Here is a 21,771-nt window from a genome sequence, read left to right as displayed (position 1 = left end):
TCCTTTACCAAATGGACAGCTACACTGTCTCCAGACCTCACGTCCCGGTCACTTCGGTGAGGGAGCCCTCCCTGACGGTTCAGACCTGTTCTCCGAGTTCAGACCTGTTTTCCGAGAATCGAATTCTTTTCCCCCAGAGAATGTTTACACATTCACATCCATTAGTGTGGTAAATGCGTGACTCCCCAGTGCGTGGGTAAGCTCTCTGACAGCAGGGAGCCTGTGAACCAGCTCTTGCCTGTCGTCTGCATATGGGTACAGGGTGGATAGATGGAGGCTCCCTACAGTCCCTTCCTGGACAACCCTCTGCCCTGGGCCATCCTGCGTACTCTCCACTACATCTCTGCTTACTGTACCCTTTCTTGGAGAACTCCTATGCACCCCTCAGGACCCCGCTCCACTGTCATCTCTTGCATGCCCCCTGACCTGAGCTAGTTGCTCTCACCTTCGGATTTTTTTTTCCCCCCTTAAAACTTGTACTTCTTTCTGCCATCTCCCTTAGCATATTGTGATGACAACTTTTTGCTGTCTATTCTCTGAGTGCCTGTGAGCTCTCTGCCAGACTCTCTGGATGCCCAAGACCTAGCGTAGCACCTTGGCCCCACGGCACCTAAGGAGATGGTGCTGAAATGAATGCAGTGCCTTGTCTTTAGGGCACGAGGCTTTGGATTTGCTTTTCTGGGGCCCAGAAGTCCTCACTCTCCTGCTCCCCCATTCCCAGGCCCACAGACTCTGTCTGTAAAACACCGGGTGTGTTTCCCCAGCTGTGGGAGTCATTTTCACACCAACTCTCCCGCCAAGGAAAGTAAACATCCAGTGTTCTCCTGAAGCCACACCTACCCGTGGACTGAAAGTGTGGACACTGCCGGGTGACAGGAAGCCGGGGACTCCGATGTGCACGGCCAGACATTCATTTGCTTAGTTTATTTGAGGGTAGCAGGTCTGCGACACTTGAGAGGAAGCAGAGGCACATATTTTGAAGCTATTACAAAGCATGAAGGTGTTTCAAAAGAAATGTATGCAGTTCTGAAAGCTTATTTACTTAATCCTACGAACTTTCGAGGGCTAACTTGATGAGAGATAACTAAACCTGTTAGTGTTTCCTGAATAACTCTTTACTGAAGTGCAGTCGACACACAATGTTACATTGGTTTCAGGTGTCCACCATAGTGATTGGACCATTCTGTAGGTCATGCTGTGCTCCCCACAAGCGTAGCTCCCGTCTGTCACCATCCGACACTGTGACAATACTTACCTATGCTGTGCCTTTCGTCCTCCTGACGTATTCATCCCTCACTAGAAGCCTGGCTCCCCATTCGCCTTCCCCCCTTTTGCACATTCCCTCAGCCCCCTCTCCTCTGGCGACCACCAGTTTGTTCCATGAGTAATTCTGAAGGCTTCCCAGACCAGCTTATATAAATTATGCCAGATACAGCTGGTTAACTGTAAAATCATCCAAATAGCAAGACCCCCAGCCTTCTCCAACTAGCCCCTCTCCCCAGCCCCTGCCCACCTGCCTCACCAAGTCTCACCAAATCAGGTGGAGCCCACCAAGGCGGCTTGACCAGCAGACACAGCGGCAGGTCAGGCCCTGCTGCCCTCCCCGGAATCACCGCAGCAAATCCTCTCCTTCCTCCCCACGCCCTCCATTCTGCACCATCCTCCAGGTGCTGCCAGCCTGCTTTCCTGCAGCACAGCTTGAAAGAGGTCATGACCACGTCCTTGACCTTCAATAGCTCTCCACTGCTTCTCGGATACAGTTTCCATTTCCCAGCAATGTCCACACCACACGAGCCTGGATCCCCACCCCGTATGTGCATGCTGCTGTGCCCCCAGCTCTGAAACACCCTCTCCAAATCCCCCCTTCCTCCAGTTCTTTGTCTCTGTCCCCTCCTTCTCTGTCTTCTACTCTACCTACCTAGGTAATAATACCTGTCTTACCTTCTTCCTATTATTGTGAAACTGCTTTAAGAGTTTATCTTTCCATTCTTTCTCTCCCCAATCCCTCCCTCTACTTCTTCATGCAAGGCTTCCTGAAATGACTGATGTGGTACTTCTTATACCATGCATTTTTAATGGGGGTGCTATCACTGCCCACCCCGGGCAAAAAGCAGTTCCTGGAGGTGAAGCAAAAAGCCTTAGGTAGGGGCGCCTCGGTGGCTCAGTCGTTAAGCATCTGCCTTCAGCTCAGGTTATGGTCCCAGGGTCCTGGGACCGAGCCCCGCATCGGGCTGCCTGCTCAGCGGGAAGCCTGCTTCTCCCTCTCCCACTCCCCCTGCTTGTGTTCCCTCTCTCGCTGTGTCTCTCTCTGTCAAATAAATAAATAAAATCTTTAAAAAATAAAAAAAAGCCTTCGGTGTTAAGGTGACCTGTGGCCCTCCAAACAGATACACAGTGTGTCTATGGTATTAAGATTTCATGGTGGAGTGATTACAGAAAAAATGTGTATAGAGGCTGTTTGATGTGGAAGGTGGAGGATGATGAGATAAAGCTTGAGAAACACTGGTCTCCACTAGACAGGAGAGAAAGAACTCTGAAGAGGTGCTGAGATTGAAATGAAATCGATGTTTCAAAGTACCTAGAACAGTGCGTGTCACGTAAGAAAAACCCAATAAATGTTCACGATTATCGCCAGTATTTATTGTGCACATACTATGTCCGGGCCCTCTGCTAAGATTTTTTATACACCTTATCTCATCTAATCTTGCACCCATTTTATGAGGAAAGTACCGTTATTATTACAAATAAGGAAACTGAGGCTTACAGAGGTTGGTTTAATTGCCCCATGCCAATCCGCTGGTAATTGACAGAGGCAGGATTTTAACCTCTGTCTGGCTTCAAAGCCCGACCTCCAGATGCAATGCAGCAGTGACCCCGTCCTTGCAATGTGGTGCAGAGAAAGGACAGAAAGTTGGAATTAACCAGCACCTGCAGCCTTAATTAGCTCTGGGCTGATGGATGGTGTCCTTGTGTGCAGGGCCATGATGATGACCGCCTGTGATCTCTCGGCCATCACCAAGCCCTGGGAGGTGCAGAGTAAGGTATGGAGCCCTCCTGACCTGAGAGGAGGGGAGTCCCGGCATCATGACAGCAGCCGATGTGGCTTGGACTCCCAGTTCCAGAAGCAGCCCACCTTCGCCTCATCCGCCAAGACACGGAAGCCACTTTAGTGCCTCTCCAGTGATGACGACAAAGGGGGCGGCGAGGCAGGGGTGGGGGTTAAGTTTCGCTGAGCTGGAAACCTAGGAAGGGTGGGAGCAGGGGTAGGAGGATCTGGGCTGGGGCTTGACTTTGTCGGCGGGGGGCGGGATCTGCCTACTGCAGGTAGCTCTGCTGGTTGCCGCCGAATTCTGGGAACAAGGTGACCTTGAGCGCAGTGTACTGCAACAGAACCCCATCGTGAGTAGGGGTTGGGGGGGGACGTCAGCCCGATGTTGAGTGTGTATGCTCTTATCCTGATGGACAGATGTTCCCCCTGACATAGGCATGTGTGATCTTACCGTAGAGATGACCTTTTCCTAATGCACTGGTTCTCAAAGTATGGTCCCCAGACCACCATCAACCTCATTACTTGGGAACACATTAGAGATGAGAATTCACAGGCCCCATCCTAGACCCACCTAAGCAGCAACTCTGGAAGTGGGCTCGGCAAATGTGTGCCGTCCTAAATCATAAGCCCTTCTCAAGTTTCGGTACGTATCCTTGGCTCCCTCAGCTAACTAGAGATGGACAAGGGGACCCCAAAACAGATTTCCTCCCGGTTCCAACAGTCTAGGAGGCCACCTCCCCAGGCCCTGTGTTAACAGTACAGAGCGTACAAGGGGAAGACCTTGGCAAGCTGAGCACCCATCAACACTGAAAGCAGGCTTGGCTAGGGCAGTCACTGAGACGAAGAGCCCAGTGAGAGGTTCACTAAGGCCTTGAGCAAGGGCAGGGCTGGGAAGCAGAGGCGGGGTAGGAGGGAGCGACATTCTGAGGACAGAGCCACTGATGGAGATGGGGATGGGTGAAGCCTGGGGCAGTGCTGAGGATGCGGGGGCACCCACGTGAGGCTTGGGAAGGGCCGAAGGGAGAGCACAGGCAGTGGGGGGGTGTGAGCCAAGTGCAACTGAGCAGGGAGCGTCCCGACCTGAGTAGCATGGGGCCATGGATTTGGATCTCTCTTCTTTCTTCTCTGCATTTTAACACGTAAAGGGTCTAGTGAATGAACTCCAGAGACCCATCAGCCAGGTTCAACCACCACCACTAGAGACAGCCATTCTTGTTTTATCTGTCCCTCCACCCTCAGGCATTTTCTTATCTTTTGGTTGAAGTATTTTAAAGTAAATTCCAGATGTTATCATTTTTTCCATAAAGACTTTAGTGCGGGTCTCTAAGAGATAAGAAAAACACGTGGGGCGCGCAGGCACGCACACACCCCAATACCATTGTGACGCTCACAAAATTAGAAATAATGCTGTATTATCATCTAATCTCTGTTCATTTTCCCTGATTGAGTGAGAAAAATAGTTAGGTTTGATTTTTTCAAATCAGGATCCAGTCACAGACCACACTCCCTCTGGTTGTCCTGTCTCTTGAGTCTCTTTCAAGACAGAGCAGATTTTCTCCTGGTTTTTGTTTTTTTCTTTTTATTTGCCATGTGTTTGCTTGTTGAAGACCGTGGGTCTTCTGTTGTGTAGTTTCCCACAGTCTGGACTGGGTTGATTGCACTCTCATGGTGTTATTTAATATGTTCCTTTATCCCCCTATTTCCTGCAAACCGCTAGTCAGATCTGGAAACTTGATGAGTTCAGGTTTAGTTGGGTTTTTTGTTTTGTTTTGTTTTGAACAAGGAAGCTTCCTAGGTAGGGTGGGTCCCTTTTAATGCATCATGCCAGGAGGAGCCCAATACAGTTAACCTTTTCTCCTCCATGACAGCCCATGATGGACAGAAACAAGGCGGATGAACTCCCCAAGCTTCAGGTCGGCTTCATTGACTTTGTTTGCACCTTTGTCTACAAGGTAGGTCCTTGGCTTTCTCAGGCCCAGCAAGGTGTCTTTGTTAAACCCAGGAATTCCCAAACACCATCAGGAATCATAAACCCTGGCAAGTGACCGGTGGGTGTTTACAAAGAGCTTCTCATCTGCATTGGCATTTGGTCCTCAGTCCAGCCCGATGGGGTCCTGAGTGATTATCTACCCAGGCCGGAGCCTGGAGCTTCACCCACTCTACTTGCTCAACGCCATAGGGACAGATGACTACATGTGGTTTCAGACAGGAAAGGGGGAGGCGTATCAGACACACACCCTCCTAACTTCCCTTGCTGGTGGAAATGTGATAGGTCAAGGTAAACCAGTTGTCAAAAGATCGTCTGGAATTTCTTTGAGCTCTTGCTTGGAGAAAACCCACTGAAAACTCACTGCTCCCAACTCCATGTGATTTGTGCCACCATCTACCTTCCGTTTGTTATTTTTATTTTGGTCATGTGTAACCTGAGGAGGCAGAGGCCAGACGTAAGAAATGACAGGGCCAGCATCGCCGGAGTCAGCCCGGAGCCAGGACTAGAGCCAGGGTACCTGATCCCTAGTCCCAGGCTCTTTCTGCTGTGCTGGGGAGGACAAGTGCTTCTCTGTTATACCTTGGCTAACTGGGGTCCTCAGAGCAACAGGGCAGTGTAACCGTGCTCCCCACTATCATCAGCAAGATTACAAAACCAGGTAGGCGAGGCTGAACGCCCTGCATGCGCTATCACAGCCCTGTGAGGTAGGTACTGTACTGTCCTGACTTTATGGCTGACGCTGAGCTCTGTAGGTCACCGCCCCACGGTTACACAGCTTGTGGCATAGCTGGATCCAAACCCAGGAGCTCTGAGCACAGCTGGCTCTGGCTGGAACTCCGCAGTGGGCCCTGGATTTGCCGTTCTCACCTTGAGCCAATCAACTCCATCAACCTGCATCTTGATTTCCTCCCCTGAAAATCTAGGAGGGAGGCAGCCTGTTTTCCCACCTCCCAGGAGTTTCTGGAGATCAAAGGCGAGAAAGCGCTTCATAAACTCTCACGTGCTATGCTCCAAGGCATTATTTTTATTCTTGGAGTTAAGGGGCCTTAAGAATCCCCTTCACAAACCCCAGTTTCTCTCAGCAAGTGTTTCCTGGTGTCTTTATGCCCCAGACCCTGTGCTGTGCCAGGGCCACCTCTGTGAACAAGGCGCCGCTGTCCCTGCCCTCTCCAAGGCCACAGCCCCTGGGGGACACAGGCAAAGGGAGTCATTACGATGAAGTGAGAGGTGGAAGAGAGGCTTTGTGAGCTTCTAATAGAGGACTCTACTTACCCAGAGGGTTCAAAATGGTCAAGGGGCGAGGGCAGCAGTCCTGGAGGGGTTCGGAAGCTGTGTGAAGAAGTTTGCACTTCGTCCTGAAGGACAAGGGGCTGCCACAGGAGGGTTTTAAGCAAGAGAGGGATGGATGGGCTCTTGCTGACTGCAGGCCCCACAGCATCGGCACGCAGACCACTGGGTGACGGGAAGCCCGCCGCCCCAGGCAGCTTGTTCCTGTGGTGGGCGTGCTCAGCCCAGCCTCTCCCCTGCACTGGACCCTGGGGTGTGGCCCCTGTGCCAGAGGCTCTCTCTCTTCCAGGAATTCTCCCGCTTCCACGAGGAGATCACTCCCATGCTGGATGGGATCACCAACAACCGCAAGGAGTGGAAGACGCTCGCCGATGAATACGATGCTAAGATGAAGACCCTGGAGGAGGAGAAGCAAAAGCAAAAGGCAGCCAAGCAAGGTGTGTGGACACACGGAGCACTCACAGCGTGCCTGGCCTGGTCTCAGAGCCCCCAGCCGTGTGGTCCCACGCAGGCCTCCCCGGCCCGTTAGTGCCCTCATTCTGCACACGGCGGCGTGCTGAGGCTCACTGAGAGGAAGTACTGTGGCCAAGGCACAGTCAGTGGAAGAGCCTCGTTCCCAGGACTGAGCCTCCCAGTTAGGATTCCCGACTGTCCGCCAGCCGATGCAGGACAGATTCCAATTCCAAGGCTGGGCACATAGGGCCCTACGCAGGGGCCAAGGAGCAAACCTAGAATTACAGGCTGAAGGAATTTGAGGGGCTGTGTTTCTGGCCTTCTGTCTGGTGTTTGAATGCTCGCGATACCATTGTGAGCCTTTGCTTGCACACTACCAGTGACGGGGGGCTCACTACCGTACATGACATCCTCTTTCAGTACCACTATTAGAAGGCTCTTCCCTGAGCAGCAGTTCTTCTCCTTGTTGAAATGTCCACCTAGCGGCCATAGTCCCGCCTTCAGGAATCAGATGCGATTTGTTTGCTCCAGCTCTTCCCGATTCACAGCACACTCTCCCTCCCTCGGGTCATCTCTTTTGCGGGCTGTGTGAGCCCAGTTCCCTCACAGTCCAGACCCCACTCAGACTGGATTTTTAAATCCACCTCTGCACACCTGCCCCTCTACCCGTGTTCTTATCATGGACCCCGTCATGGCTCCAGCTCGGCTCTGGCATCACGGGGAGATTCTAAACCAGTGGCTGCAAACGTGGGGCTACCGTTTGTATTTCACAAGGGCTGCTTTTTGCAAAGCTCCAGGAGGTGTCCCGTGCATGACACTCACCATAGATTTGGGTTTTTTCGTTTTTTGTTTTTGGGGTTTTTTTAAGATTTATTTATTTTATTTTAAAGAGAGGGAGAGAGAGAGTGCAAGCAGGGGGAGGGGCAGAGGGAAAGGGGGTGAGAGAATCCCAAGCAGACTCCTCGCTGAGCGTGGAGCCCAATGTGGGGCTCGATCTCATGTTCCTGAGATCACGACCTGAGCCCTATACCAAGAGTCAGAGGCTTAACCGACTGCGCCACCCAGGCGCCCCTAGTCATCATAGCTTTGTATGGTTATTACAGTTTTCCAGAAATGGCAGTAAAGTGTCCTGAGGAAGATGAATCTTTTTCTAATTTGCAAATTGTCTTTGGGGCTAGTGGCAGGTCTGTGCAAACGTGTAGCCTGCAGATATGTTTTGTTTGGCCTGCATTCTCTTTATGTGAATTTGCTGTCCATGTTTTAAAATTGGGATATTTCAGATTTTAAAAATCCAGATCTCCAGCATTTCTTTTTTCAAAGGTCAGAATTCGGGATGCTTGGGTGGCTCAGTCAGTTAAGTGTCTGCTTTTAGCTCAGGTCATGATCCTAGGGTCCGGGGATCGAGCCCCACCACATCAGGCTCCCCACTTAGCAGGGAGTCTTCTTCTCCCTCTGCCTGCTGCTTCCCCTGCTTGTGTTCTCTCTCTCTGACAAACAAATAACATTTAAATAAATAAATAAAATAAAAGATTAGTATTCAGCCACATCAGTCTGCATTTTTATAGGACAACAGTGAGCTGGAGCTGAGTGGCTTTCACCTTTTAACTGCCCCCTTTAGACAGGACAGGGGATCTCTCCAGTTTGCCCCAGTCTCCACCACTCCCTGTTGTCTTTCAGACAGTGGTGACAAGTGCTGGTTGCCATTTATCATCACGATTGTGCCGCTCTTTTCCTTATTCTTATCCTATTTCCCATTCTTGGTTTCTCTTGGCTTGCCTTCTACATGTGTGATTATCTGTCAGCCGTGCAAAGCCCCTGAGTTTGCAACTCTTGGTCTAAACTGGGGCAAAGGGGAAGTGCATGGTAGCCTCCTCTCACCTAGCGGGTCCTCTTTCTGTCTGATTGCAGGAGCGGTAGGAAATCAGCCGGGGGGCAGCTCTGGCCAAGCAGGGGGCGCCCCTGCATCCAAGTCCTGTTGCATCCAGTAATGCTGACCAGCATCCGCTGAACGGAATGGCACCACCCTTCGTGGAAAGAGACTACCCAAGCCAGCAGAAAACCAAAAGCCTGCCTGAGAAGTAAAAGAGTAATAGGATTTGAAAGCTGAAAGAGAGTTTAGTTTACATCCTATCTAGTGGTGTTCAAACATTTTTTGTTTTGAGTATTTTACTGAGCTAAAACCAACATTCTAGCTTGCATAGATATCAATTAAACATTTCATTAAGGCCAGATTCACCTGCTTGCTTAGAATCATTTTTGTTCTTATACTTTCATTGTTTGTTTTCTTTTAACAATTGTCAAGCATCCTCAAAAGTAGAGAATTGTACAACGAATCCCTCCCTCCTTCCTCATCACCCAGATTCCAATATCAAGATTTTGCCACATTTGCTCATCCATCCTTTTACATTTCTTTTGCATTTTTTTCTCTTAGCTGAAGTATTTTCTTTATTAAATTGATGGTCTTTTTTCTTTTTTTTTAAAGTGTATTTATTGATTGAAGTAATCTCTACACCCAACATGGGGCTCGAACTCACAACCCCGAGATCAAGAGTTGTATGCTCTTCCCCAAAGGAGCCACCCAGGCTCTTTAGCTGAAGTATTTACAAGCACCTTTCAGACATACCATTTCACTCCTCCATTACACATCTTTAAAAACATCTGGGTGTTTTCTAATATAACCACATTATTATCACATGCAGCAAATGAACACCTCACATCCAGTTGTGGTAGAGGCCGTGATGAGCTGCACAGACACTTTCCTGAAGAGTAAAGGACCTGCGGTCCCTGCTGCTCTCAGTGCTGTCCCACAGACATGACCTCAGCTGCAAGGAGACACTTTGTCCAAGGTCACGCCCTTTCCCAGGATGGCCTACACACAACGATGGACCCATGCCTGTTAAGGCGCAGCCACCTTGGCCCCTCATGGGACAACTCCAAAGGGCCCTTCTAGCTCCAGGATTCCTGCTGGGATCACCAAGGCTGCCACCGGAGCTCCATCACAGCTCAGCTTCTCCCTCTGCCCATTCCTACTCCCTTCCCTTCCGCAGGTGTTTGTCCTATGGGCATTCCTTAATAAGCATCTTGCAGACCAAGACCACTGCAGAGGCTGCCTTCTGGGGAGCCCAGCTGCCTTCTGGGGAGCCCAGCCTATCCTTCGTCGCCTTGCCCCCAATGTTGCAAAAGTGTCCTAATTAGTTGGTTTGCTTGACTCTGATCCAAAGGAGTTTCACACTTTAACTGTTATGTCTCTTAAGCCTCTTTTAATCTACAAAAGCGCTCCTTCCACTTTTTCCTTGGCCAATGACTTGTTGCAGAAACACTGTCAGTTGTCCCATAGTCTGAATTTACCTGTTCGCCTCATGCTCCGCTGTCCCTGGTTCTCAAGGTGGAAGATAGCTCTAGAACTTTTCTTCCTCCCAGAGAGAATGTATTAAAGCAGCGGCTAACGTATTAAAGCATTTGCTTGGAGGAGGGAACCAGAGGGTTTCTCCAAACTCTGTGTAAACCAGGGATCTCCTCCAACCTCCCTTTTTACATAAATGAGGAATGAAGGCCAGTGAAGGCATGAGCTGGGCCAAGTTCGTGGCACTGTTCCCTCGCTTCCCTCCAGATGCCCCGAGTCGCAGAGAACAGAGCACATGGCCCTGTGACTGCCATAGCGGATCACTCCTGGCTCCTGGCGCAGGAGCCTTGCCCACGTTCGCAGGTCGGGATGTCACTAGGGAGCTGGGTCTGGAACCCTCATCTTTTAACTCTCCCGAAATTGACACCCTCAGAGTGTTTCAACAGCGACATGTCCCCAAGCACGCCACATTTAGTGGTTAAGTGGCAGGGTAAAGAGGAGAGGTAAGTGTCACTCAGGAACATACAGATGCTGGTCCTGGCTCCATTCCTTGGGCAGGTTGCCTCTGCTCTCCCCAGTCCTCAGCCTTCCCCATCTGTCACATGAGAGTCCCAGTCCCCGCCATGCCTCTCACAGGGCTATGGTTAGCACCAATAAGACGGTGCATGAGGATAGCAGCTTCTGTTGATTAAGCACCTCCTATGATGTCCTAGGTACTGTTCACGACCTAATTTCACCCTCACGACCCTACGGGTTAGAAACTATCACTTAGCCTCATTTATCACATGAGGATGAGACTCAGAGAGGTTAAGAAACCTGCCCGAGGACACCCAGCTGGTAAGTGGTGGAGTCAAGACTCAAAGCCAAACAGCCTGGCACCAGACTCCTGGCTTGTAACCATTTTCCCTGCACCATACTGCTTCTGAGAATCAGCCTTTTTAGAACATAAGGGACCTCTGAGTTCATCTAAGCAGATCATTTTGTTTCATACTCGGGGAAACCAGGGGCCGAAGGGGTGGCTTGTGCAAGTTTGCACAATACAGAAGTGGCAGAGTTGGGTCTCAAACACAGGTCTTGAGCCTCTACATCTCCCACACCATTGAGTGCATCTTTGAAGGGATTTTTGTGACTCCATGGCTTGGCTGCCTCCCTAGCTGTGTCATCAGGCCATGGATAGGATCCATTCACTCGTCCATTCAGGAATTCCTGAGCAATTGGGCTGGGCACCCTACCATGAATAGAGAAGCAGCCCTGCTTTCCTGGACTTTACCATCAAGCAAGGGGGCGACAGATACTGAGTGATCAGTCCCATGGATAACCTCGCTAAAGACCAACTCAAGTCACAGTACCCCGCTGCACAGCGGAAACATCCCCATTCATCTGTACAGGAAATATCATGATGGGCTTCTCTCCAACTGCAGAAATCCAAACCGTTTCCAGACTGCGAAAATAAATCATCTGAAAACGAGAGCTAGTTTACATAGGAAATCAACAACTTGGAAATAGCTTGCACAGAACATAAAATAGAACGGCTTATTTTACTTGTTCTCGTGGATCTATGATTTTCTTCACCAATGTTTCCACCCTCTGGGGGCACATGGGGAATCCATGGGGCTCTTGCACTCCAACTGCACCTAGAAAATAAAGCTAAAGCAGCTTTAAGGCAAAATACAGGCTAAATCCGTGAGAGCTTGAAACCAAGGAAATGACACACATGTCCAAGACAGAGAGTCATGTCTTCACTGCTCCCGCTGGGGCTAAGTGAGCAAAGGAAAACCGTTCAAAGTCACCCACATGCAGCACACAGCTCAAGTCTGCTCTTCAGATCCTCTGGCCAGAAACGGTTTTTTCTGTGTGTCTGTGGGTTTTTTTTTTTTTTGGACCAGAAACTGTTTTGCAGTTGTCAGTTGGTGTTTTTGCTTAAAAACATGTCAAAATATCGCTTTCCGCATGTTTATTTAGTGTGCTCGTGTGAAAAAGGAGCTGTAGCCAGACAAAGAAGTCCTTGTGCAGAAAGCGGGAGAACTTTCGAAAAGTCATGGCGAAAAGCTGGTCACGGAATGGCTGTTGGGGGAGGCTGAGTGTGACTGGTTCACGATCACCGTCGCCATGCAATGTGACAATGTGACAGCTTAGAGGGCTGGGGGTGGGGCGGCTGCGGGGCCCACCTTGACCAGGCTCTTCTCCGGGAAAGTGACCCCGAAACCAGAATCCTTTTCCCACTTAGCAGGCGGGGTGTCCCTCACAGCAAGCACGCCGACAAATAAAGTCACACCTAGATGGGGCTGTGGGTGGTATTTTCTTTTTTAATCTCCATAGTGTATTTGTTAAGTTTATGTATAAGCAGATCACTTCACTATTTACAGTACATGAGCATAGAGATTCTACAGTTTTTGTGATGTAAACAATAACCCCACAGTGGGAGTCTGAGGAAAGAAGCCAGTTCTGAAGTATTTACAGACGTTAAAATAGAACTTTATACTCACAGAATAATAATACATAGAGCAATTTGGTTAAATTACCTATGAAACTATAGAATCTGACAATGTACAAATACAGGAAAACGGTTTCTCATTTAGAAGGTAAGACAGATAAATCACACCGGAAATAAAATAGGGACGATGACAACCACAATAATTAAAAGCAAAGAAGGTGTCTTCCTTGCCTCTTACAGATAAAGTATTTATATAAATAAGGACACAACCCAACAAAATGGAAAAAATATATAAAAATCCTCTACCAATTAAAAAAAATAGCAAAACTAAAAACTCGATTCTCAATCATTAGCAGTGTCCTTTAAAAAATTAAAATTTAGCTTTTCTATTATAAATAACAAAGCAGATGTGTCCCTCTGTGTAGGTGAAATTCTTGCACCTTTCTCAAGAAATGCATCAATGTAAGTCCACACGCACAAACACAGGCGTGCGCGGGCACACACACACACACACACACACACACAGCCTTGCGCTCACGCACCCCAGGCTGTAGTTACCTTGTTGAGCTTCCCAATAGATAATGCCCCCTACAGTAGTACCCCTGGGGATGCCCAAACCTGACAAGTTCAGCCACTCCCTGGTTTGACCCTGTCACAGAGCCGGGGACAGCCCCGGCTCCCTATTGCTCAGAATTCTCTAGGCTGCCTGGTCACACCAAGAGAAAAGGATTTGAGTCCAAGATTTGGAAACGCTGGAAGGGACCATAGGGACCCCCTCGCCCAGTCGATTAAGGCTAGCCACAGACACCGTCTCTTTAGAAACCTGGGGTTGGGGAGAGGGATCTTGTGTCGGTTTCACCCTCTGCAGCCGCCTCTGGAGGAAGCAGACCCTCCAAGCCAATATTAACACCGTGGCACGAGGAGGTGGGGGTGAATTTCCAGAGCAGACTGCACGGAGCCAGACTTCTGGACGGTCATCTTCCCCAGAGACCATCTGGAAATGCGGGTGGTCCGCCTCCCTGTCCCACTGACCGCCCTGACCACACACCCCTTGAGATCGCCAACCTGTTTCCGTCGGAATCAGAACACCCCTCAAGGAACAAAGTTGGGAATTGTTTATGACTTTTTATTCCTAACACAAAAACACTTGACAAGAATTTTTAAATACAAAATACAAAAACAAACCAAAAGACCTGTTTGGCTATTCAGTGGACCATACCAAAGGCCACGGCCAGGCCCCCCAGCCCCCCCCCCCCCGCTCCCGAATCCTCACACCCAACCTCTTTGCTCGCCCCGAGGGTACAGTGCGGGCCACCTTGCAGAGGTTCACTTAACAAGGTCAGCAGCTGGGCTGCTAGTATTGCAGTTAGAGTAAACCCCTCCCGGGCACCTGGACACAGGGTCCACTCCTGTCTCCTCTGCCCAAAGAATAACTATAGTGTGCTTCTCAGTCTACTAAGTGGTTGCTTCTGGAGTCTTCTGACTGGTGTTACACTGGGTTCTAAACACATAGACAGTTCACTCAGGCCGTTACATTTAATTCCCCGAATTGGTGTTGGACAGCAAGGTGGCCGAAAGGATTTATTTGCCTTCCATCCGGGTAGCTGGTGGATACAGTCTTTGGCCACTAGAGGGCGACCAGACGTTGATAAGGCAAAGGGCCGAGGTGGAAGCTGACCAATCCCTTCACAAGTCAGCCGTGAGCAAGGCTGGCCAAGTGGGAAAGGAGGCTCTGTTAGGCTTCCTTGCAGGATCCTTTGACAAAACATACAGCACAGAGGGGGTTTAACCATAGAAACACGTCTTTGAGGTGTTGCTCTGCCCAGGGACGGACCACCTACAAAACCATATTCTCCAAGCCTCCGGTTCGGGGACGTGGATTTCTGTGCGGCTTCCGGTATGCAAGGTATCGGAAGAACCGGAATATCTGAAAACCTGTCCCCCAAGACCTCGAAGCCTCAGCCACCACTGCTGGATTATTAAAGAAACAAAAAGCAAAAGCTGCCCTAAACACATGCAGTGTGATCAATGCCTCCCGTTGCCCCAGAGGTTTTACAATCACTTGAAGGAAATGTGTGAAAAGTGCCTAAGTTAAGCTGTTTTGAAAAAAACAAAAAACAAAAACAAGTGTATTGCTAGTATCGTCTGAGAGCAAGAGAGAAACAGCCAAGTGGTCACAACGGTCGGATTAAAAGCTGCTCGGTGGGGACAATGACAAGGCTAATGTGAGATTCGAGACCGCCACCTAGCCAAGCTGGGGTCGAACTTCTCACCATCCCCGTGAGAAACTATGGCTTTGATCTGTCCCGGGGAGCTGGCCTCATATAAGGGAACTGGGCCAGGACCAGGTGGGTTTGAATCCACTGCTGGTTGGTGGCCCTGCAGAGATCTCTCACCCGGGACTCGAGCTGGGCGCAGCCAGAGGGTGAGATTGGTTTCACAGGTGAGTGACCGATTCCCGATGCTCCCGGGTGGGAACCTGAGCCTATCAGGGTCGAAAGGGACCTTGGTGCTCATTCTGTCCAATGCTCTCCTTCATTAGTGAAGGGAACAGAGAGGCCCCAGATCACACAGCAAGTGAGAAACATCAGGCTTCTCACTGAGATGGCTTATAGTTGGGTGACTTGCTCTGTAAACCCATTTCCGACAGTTTTAGCTTTTCAAACATACGTAAAAAGAGGCACCAAGATCTAAACTCACTGTTCCCTTTCTCTAGGGCCTCCAACAAAAGGGCCAGCAAAGGGCTGGCCCTAGGATCGGCTCTGCCACTATTTAGGAAGGGAATCTCGATCCCCCCCCCGCCGACCAGCCCCCCTCCCGACTCCAGCCCAATCCCTAGGAGAGTCCCTCACACAGCCGGAGACCCACATTTGCCAGCGTAGAAACATGGAGCCAGGCTGAAGTGTTGTGGTTTTCTCAAAGTGCTTTTATTGGTTCAGTGCGAAGGCAGGCTCTGTCTACTTCCTGATATCCTGCAGCCGGCTCCCGGGGGTCCTCCCCCCACCCAGCCAAGGGCATTTCTGTAGGTTTCCCAGCCCCCGAGCTCTCCCTCCATTTACCCTGTACCTCCGGACTCTGTGCACAGCCCTGGAGCCCACCTCTGTGGGCAAATACCCCCCGGGACCTGGCGGCCAGCTTAAACACTGCACCAACTCCTGCCTCGGTGGGAAGGGACGAGGGGGTCCCTCTTCTTTGGCCAACGAAACCATGAGGTTCACCGTATTTGCTACTGTACATCCCATTTCCTCCCTTAGTCCTATCTGAGGGTAACTGACACCTCTCAGACAGTAAGAAAAAGACTGCAGTTTTGATGTCAGGGAGTCAGATCAACCCGCCGTCCGGGGCTGGTTCTGCTTTGCGGCTGGGACGGCCCCTCTCTCAAGCTGAAGGCTCAGCTGTGATTTCAGCGCAGCCCAAGGCCTGGGGTGAGGTTCTCCCCTGTCCCTGCAGAAGGACCACATGCCAACCCTCTCCCTGCCGCCGCCTCCCACCACTCGCTCGGTGGCCTGGGCGGGCATGCTGCAGACGCCTAGAAGAAGCCACTCTCAAAACTTGCCCCAGCACAGGCTCTGTGCAATGCCAGCCTTCTTAGTGCGTCTCTCCCCACACCAGGACTTGGGTACTGAGTGTCTGCAGCTCAGAGCTCTCCTCCCTTCTTCCTCCTGCCCCCAAGCCCTGCCTTGCCCCCCCCCGCCCCCCAACACGGTCAGCACGCCACACTGCAAGGCCCCGCTGCAGATGTGGACACCTGCTCGGTGGCTCTTTGACTCAACACTTGGAAGCAAGGTGTGATGGGCTACGCGGGGGCGGGTGGGGGCCTTCTCTGCACTCCATCCACTCATGTTCTTTACCTCTTTGATGCATTTTCCTTCGGTAACCAGAACCCCCAAGACTGAGGATTCTGATTCAGCCTGGTACCGACTGAGGAAGGAGATGAAGAATTCCACTTAGCGGTTGGACCGGACATTTCTGGAAACGCCAGCCCGGCACACAGACGGACAGCACAACGTGCCCGGCGTGGGCGGCTGTCAAGAGAGTCTACTGCCAGCTTTTAGGGCATCACACGTAAACATCGTCCAGAGCACACACTGGGACAGAGCTACAATGACATGGTCGCTAGCAGCAGCTGCTCCCTCTGGGTTACTCCTCAATGTGGTGGGCGAGGGACCAAGGTGGACTAGCTTCCCTGGAGAGACCGTGGAGTCTCCTCGGTTAGTGATACACAGCACCGAATGAGTCTTCCGGATAGAGGTTGTCTGCAGGCTCGGTCAGTGTTCCACCTTGTAGCCTGTTAGGGATGGGATGGCAAGCAGAAACTGCTTGGTGCTCTTCGCCAGCAGTCCCCCCACAGCCAGCCCTGACCTTAGGCACGGGACCTCCCAGCGCCATGCTCGCATCTCTGCTCTGCTCAACGGGCGGTATCTGAGGACCTTCGAGTGTCCTGCAGCCATGGGAAGTGATGGGCAGCCTCAGCTGCCCCAGGAAGAGGGGAGGGGGAGACTGGTCTTCCACTAAAAATCTGCCTTTCTTTACCCTCCCGGACCACCTGCCCAGGGGAGGATCTCTGACCTAGGGCAAACCAAGGAAGAAACAAGTAGGAGGGGCTTAGAGAACCTCTAGTCCAACTCCTTCTGGAGCAGAGGAGAGGGGGAGGGATTCTGTGACTTCGCAAGGTCACAGAGCTCTTGGTGGAGCCAAAACTCAACAGCTCTCCAGACTCTGACTCTCAAGTTCCTTCCTACTGGTTTCCACAGGATGAACCCTAAGTGTACTCCTTGGTGCAAATCAGGACTTAGGGGAGGCAGCAGACAGATTTAAATTCTATTCTATTGCATTCCACAACCATTTATTGTGTGCCTACTGTGTGCTAGGCAGTGAACAGCTGTAAAAGGAATTTACAATGTTCAGGTCTGTGCTGTGGAAAAGTCCTTTTTTGTGGTTCATCCTCATAAACCCCACCCCCCTCAAACATTTTATGTCCGCTATTCCGCTTGCTCCCCCCCAAACCCAAGTGGGGGTTGTGTGTCACAGTATTGGGAGTCCTGTGCCAATGAATGGCTTTAGGGGAATTTTCTCTCATAGACCAGGACATGATAGACAGGGATGGGCCAGCATGAAACCCAGCCACCATTTGGGTCTATATGATGGAAACCTTTCAAAGATCAGACCAGGATGTCAGATGGTTTAGTTAAACTCTGATCCATTAGTAATAGCTGCCCAGAGCACTGTGTTGAGAATTCTAAAAGAACTCCCAAGCTCAAAGAACATGAGTGCTGTGGTCGATTAGTTATGTCTGCCACTGGCCAAGGATGTGGCAATAGTGGTACATGAGCCATGTATTTGCCATCTTGAGCTAGAGACCACCTTTGCAGAAGAGCTGGCAGGGACCTTAGGGTCCCTACTTCTTGCCTACTTCTCCCCCTCAGTCCATTTCACAGAAAAGGAAGTTGGGGCCCAGGGAGGTAGAAGGAAGTGACTTGATACGCAGGAGCTCAAATTCCCTATTCCTTCTAAAGCCCGCTTCCTCCAGCCTTCTTCTCCGTGGGCTTGGAGTATGCTCACCTCCCAGGACAAGCCCATGGGATACCTACTCAGGTATCTGATCATCTTAAAAATAATAATAATGATCAAATACCAATTCTCAAAGTTCTAAGCCTGGCAGGAGCAATAGATTAAATTAGCTTGTTGAGTTTACTGAGTTAATTTCAAAAGTTTTTAAAGCAAGCAGGACTTTTTCTCTTTCTTTTCTTCTTAATACAAAAATTTCCCAAGGAACCCTGACATACGAATGAGATGAAGTTGGAGGTAACGAGCTCATACCCTGCCTGGCCATGCTTTCCCTCACAAATGGCCCCCCAAGGCACCTGCAGAACATCCAAGCTGGACATGGTTTTGACATCACTCAAGAACATAAAATTTAAAGTAAAGCCCAATTAGAATGTTGTCTAAGTTGGAAAGGACCTTGGAGATTGTCTTCTCCACCCCCGGCCCCCACATGCCCCTCCTGCTTCCCCTGCCTCAAGACAAGCTGGTAGGAGGAGAATGGGTTGGTGGCTGGCCCCGGAAGGATGACTGCTCCCAGATCACCTGCCTGTGCCACTCCAGGTATGTCACTGAGGTTCTGATGGCATGTCCACATGTATAGGCAAACCACAGAACCCTCTGGATCAAGACGCATGCCCGAGCCTAAACTTGCCTAATGCTGGCGAGCCAGCTTTCGACTTAACCCTCCAAGTAAGCCCAGAGGCCTCTAGCCTGTGGCCCAACGTAGCTGGCCTCACCTCTACCGGCCCCTGGAACTGTGCATCTTTACCCCAGCTATTGCAAGAGCATGGGACCAGGAATCAGGAGGCCTGGGCTGGGTCACTGCTCCGCCCCGTCACTGGCCATGGGACCTCGGGCAAGTCACATCCCCTCTTGGGGCACTGCCCACCTCGCCTGGGAAAACAAGAATCAGGCGGCTCGCCCCACCTTCCTTACAGGCTCTGCCAGGATCCGAGCACTCCAGGCCAGGCCCAAGCTCCGAGCACCGGCTGGCACCAGGTGAGGGTTCCAACTGGAACTGGACCCATACGTGCTCAGTGAGAGACAGGGCAGAGCTTGGCAGGCGAGTCCCAGAAGCCTTTCTCCACTGCTCTGACTTGTGGCTGCAGCCCGCGCTCCCCTGGGGACCAACCCGCCAGCCACCCAGCACCTCTAGGGCGCCCTGGCCCAGGGAGCACGGCAGCTCAGTGGCAAACACCTCACGACAGTGCATAGTTAAAAACTCAAGGAAGCGATACAATAATCCCAGGCACAGTACGTCTGAGCCATAAATACGTTATTTGAAGGATATACTTTGTTTTTCTTCAATTAAAAACGAGTGTATAATCCTGATTCTATTCACGAGTAACAATTTCATCATCACATACTACGGACGAGAACTGTTATGGTGCACACGGCTGCACGTCTACGAGGGGAGCCGGGCAGGGAGCGAGGGGACGGGGGCTGGCCCAGCACCGGGAGGCGCGCCCAGGGCCGCCCGCCGGAAGCGAGGACGTTATGGTGGCAGTGGGACATCAACACCATGGAAACTCACAGACGGAAGCAGCTTTGTTCAATGTAAACATTGATTATTTTTTTTTAAAAGGACAGCAGTTTCAAGTCTCTCTCTCTCTCTCTCTCTCACGTGTGTTCTCTCACGCGCTCGCGCTCTCGCCTTCTTGTATACTTAATTTCTTTGAAAACGTAAACATATTGGAAGGGCCTTGTCTGAGGTATTGAGGTATTCCTCGAAGGTTAAGGCTGTTATCAATGCAGGCTCTGCTGGGCCTCCTTCAGTAAGCTGTCAAAATCCATGGCTTCGTACTTGTTTTTCACTGACGCAGGAAGGGCCTCTTCTGAATTGGAATCTGGGCAGGGGGTGGAGGAGTCAAGGAGAGGGGAAGGCGGTGAGCAACTCAGAAAGGCCGGACCATCAGGAAACCTGCCACCAGGGTCAGCCCCGTGGAGCGCGTGTGGCCCAAGGCCTCAGAGAGCACTAGACAGCAAGCATTACCTCTGCCCCGTCGTCAACGGCTCGGGGCTGCCCTGTTTCCAGAATGCGGTGGCCCCAGCTAGCGTGCCCCACAGCTCCTTTCTAGCTCCGATATCCTACAAAGCTGTCTCCCTAAGAGCTTCTTGCCCACTGGTAAACCACTGCTGACGTCACCTAAGGTGGCCAACAAAGCTAGGATGCCCCGTGGACGGGCAGCCAGGCGAAACACGGCCTGGCCAGGAACCCTCCTGCGTGTCCTCACCCTCGGACCCGCGCTACGGAGACAGGTCAGAGTCTCCTCTAGAGATCCCTCTCTCCTAAACGGTACGTCTTTGTCCTTCTTCACTAACTCGTCCCCCAGTGGCGAGGGCGTGCTGACAGTATTATTTCGCTGCGGCCCATTGACAGACAAGGCTGCCTGCTGCCTGTTGGGGCCACGATGGAATGCCCCCGAAAAGCAGCAGGGCAGCCACTGGCCCCCGAGAGGTAAAAGAGACAGTTAATCATGGTTCTGCCAACTGGCTATGAACACAAGACTGGACCTTCCAAGAGGCCACAGGGGCCTTGAATCTCTCTCTTGGTACCAGTCTTGAGACAGGACAAGACGGACCGGAGACCAAAAGAGAAACAAGATGGCAGCCTCCAGGCTGCGAAGTTTGACCAGCAGGCACGTTAGAGCTTTAGGGCGAGAGCTGGGTCAGAGCGGGCTTTAGGTCTCACTGGAGTGTGGCAGGGCCTTGTGCACTCACCATAGTCAGTGTGTCTGGGCCAGCAGAGGTGCTGGAGTCCTCCATAGCTCAGCTGGAAGGAGGGTTCGTTGCGTTTCCGCAGGGCAGCGCCATTCCTCAGAGACAGGGCAGCATGCTCCGAACACCGGTAGGTGATGAAGCCATACTTCTCGCCTCTGTGGGGAGAGGTCAGGGGGAGCACGTTACTGAGCCAGCTTGGTCGACACTCTCAGACCACCCATGATGAGATAATGAGCGGAGAGCCACACTGATTCAGTAACCATGTCGCATGGCCCCCCAAATACAGATGATGGCCATCGCTAGGCCGGCCTCTACTGTGTAATAATAGTAAGAGCAGGTGATTTCACAGAACGTCTGCCACGCGCCTCAACTTGCTCCCCATCAGGGATGAGGAAACCGGCTCTGCGGAGCTCAGAATTTGCCCCAAAGGCAAGTGGTAGGGCAGGGTATTCAAACTCAGGCCTCCCAGCAAGAAAGCTTATTTGCCACACCTCTACCCCCAGTCTAGCCCTCCTGCCTCCTTCGAAGCCAGCCTCGGCCACCACTTCCTTGGCTGCTAATGTGGCCTCCCCCTTCCCTAATACAGCTGGTGTTCTGTACGCATCTCGTCCTTTGTGGTAGACAACGCCGTGTCTGCCTGCTCACATCCACTCCCCTTCCTCTGACAACGGTGCCGTGTGTTCGCAGCGACCCGTCCAAGGATGCGCCTGCTACCCAAAGCAGAAACCCAAAGAATCTGTCCCAGCTCTTGGCTGGAACTGTGAGGGAGACCCCTCCTTTCCCCGGTAGGAGGTAGGTAAGCTTAGAGCTGGAGGCAGCCACTTTGCCGTCGGAGGGCAGCCTGCACGAGAAGGATGTGAGGCGAGGGGCTCCTAAAGCCAGTTCTTCCCTCAGCTCTTCAGCTCTACAAATAGCAAGAAAAAGAATCCTGGCTGCTAGTCCCTCTGCTA

General features: G+C 51.3%; 2 protein-coding genes across 5 annotated transcripts in view; one reads left to right on the top strand and one right to left on the bottom strand.

Moving 5' to 3' along the window:
* Nucleotides 1–9,251, top strand: part of LOC118006696 (rod cGMP-specific 3',5'-cyclic phosphodiesterase subunit alpha-like) — a 57,698-nt gene extending 48,447 nt beyond the window's left edge. The window contains exons 18-22 of the mRNA XM_034999469.1: nucleotides 2,978–3,041; nucleotides 3,325–3,399; nucleotides 4,918–5,001; nucleotides 6,616–6,763; nucleotides 8,688–9,251. Coding sequence (XP_034855360.1) covers nucleotides 2,978–3,041; nucleotides 3,325–3,399; nucleotides 4,918–5,001; nucleotides 6,616–6,763; nucleotides 8,688–8,767 — 451 coding nt within the window. The 3' untranslated portion in view covers nucleotides 8,768–9,251. The remainder of the gene's footprint in view (nucleotides 1–2,977; nucleotides 3,042–3,324; nucleotides 3,400–4,917; nucleotides 5,002–6,615; nucleotides 6,764–8,687) is intronic.
* Nucleotides 9,252–16,248: 6,997 nt separating this feature from the next.
* Nucleotides 16,249–21,771, bottom strand: part of LOC118006663 (peroxisome proliferator-activated receptor gamma coactivator 1-beta-like) — a 107,854-nt gene continuing 102,331 nt past the window's right edge. For 2 of the 4 annotated variants that reach the window (XM_034999387.1, XM_034999388.1), the window contains exons 11-12: nucleotides 20,822–20,976; nucleotides 16,249–19,947 (exon numbers count right to left, since the gene is read on the bottom strand). In XM_034999387.1, coding sequence (XP_034855278.1) covers nucleotides 19,847–19,947; nucleotides 20,822–20,976 — 256 coding nt within the window. In that variant the 3' untranslated portion in view covers nucleotides 16,249–19,846. Of the gene's footprint in view, nucleotides 19,948–20,821; nucleotides 20,977–21,771 lie in introns of those variants that run through there. The other 2 variants (XM_034999389.1, XR_004678150.1) reach the window with 2 other exon arrangements.

This window comes from Mirounga leonina, unplaced genomic scaffold, assembly GCF_011800145.1.
Source record: "Mirounga leonina isolate KUSES-001 unplaced genomic scaffold, KU_Mleo_1.0 Mir_98, whole genome shotgun sequence".
In the NCBI taxonomy this organism is placed as follows: Eukaryota; Metazoa; Chordata; class Mammalia; order Carnivora; family Phocidae; genus Mirounga; species Mirounga leonina.
The sequence above is the reverse complement of the archived record's forward strand: the minus strand, read 5'-3'. Positions and strand labels throughout refer to the sequence as shown.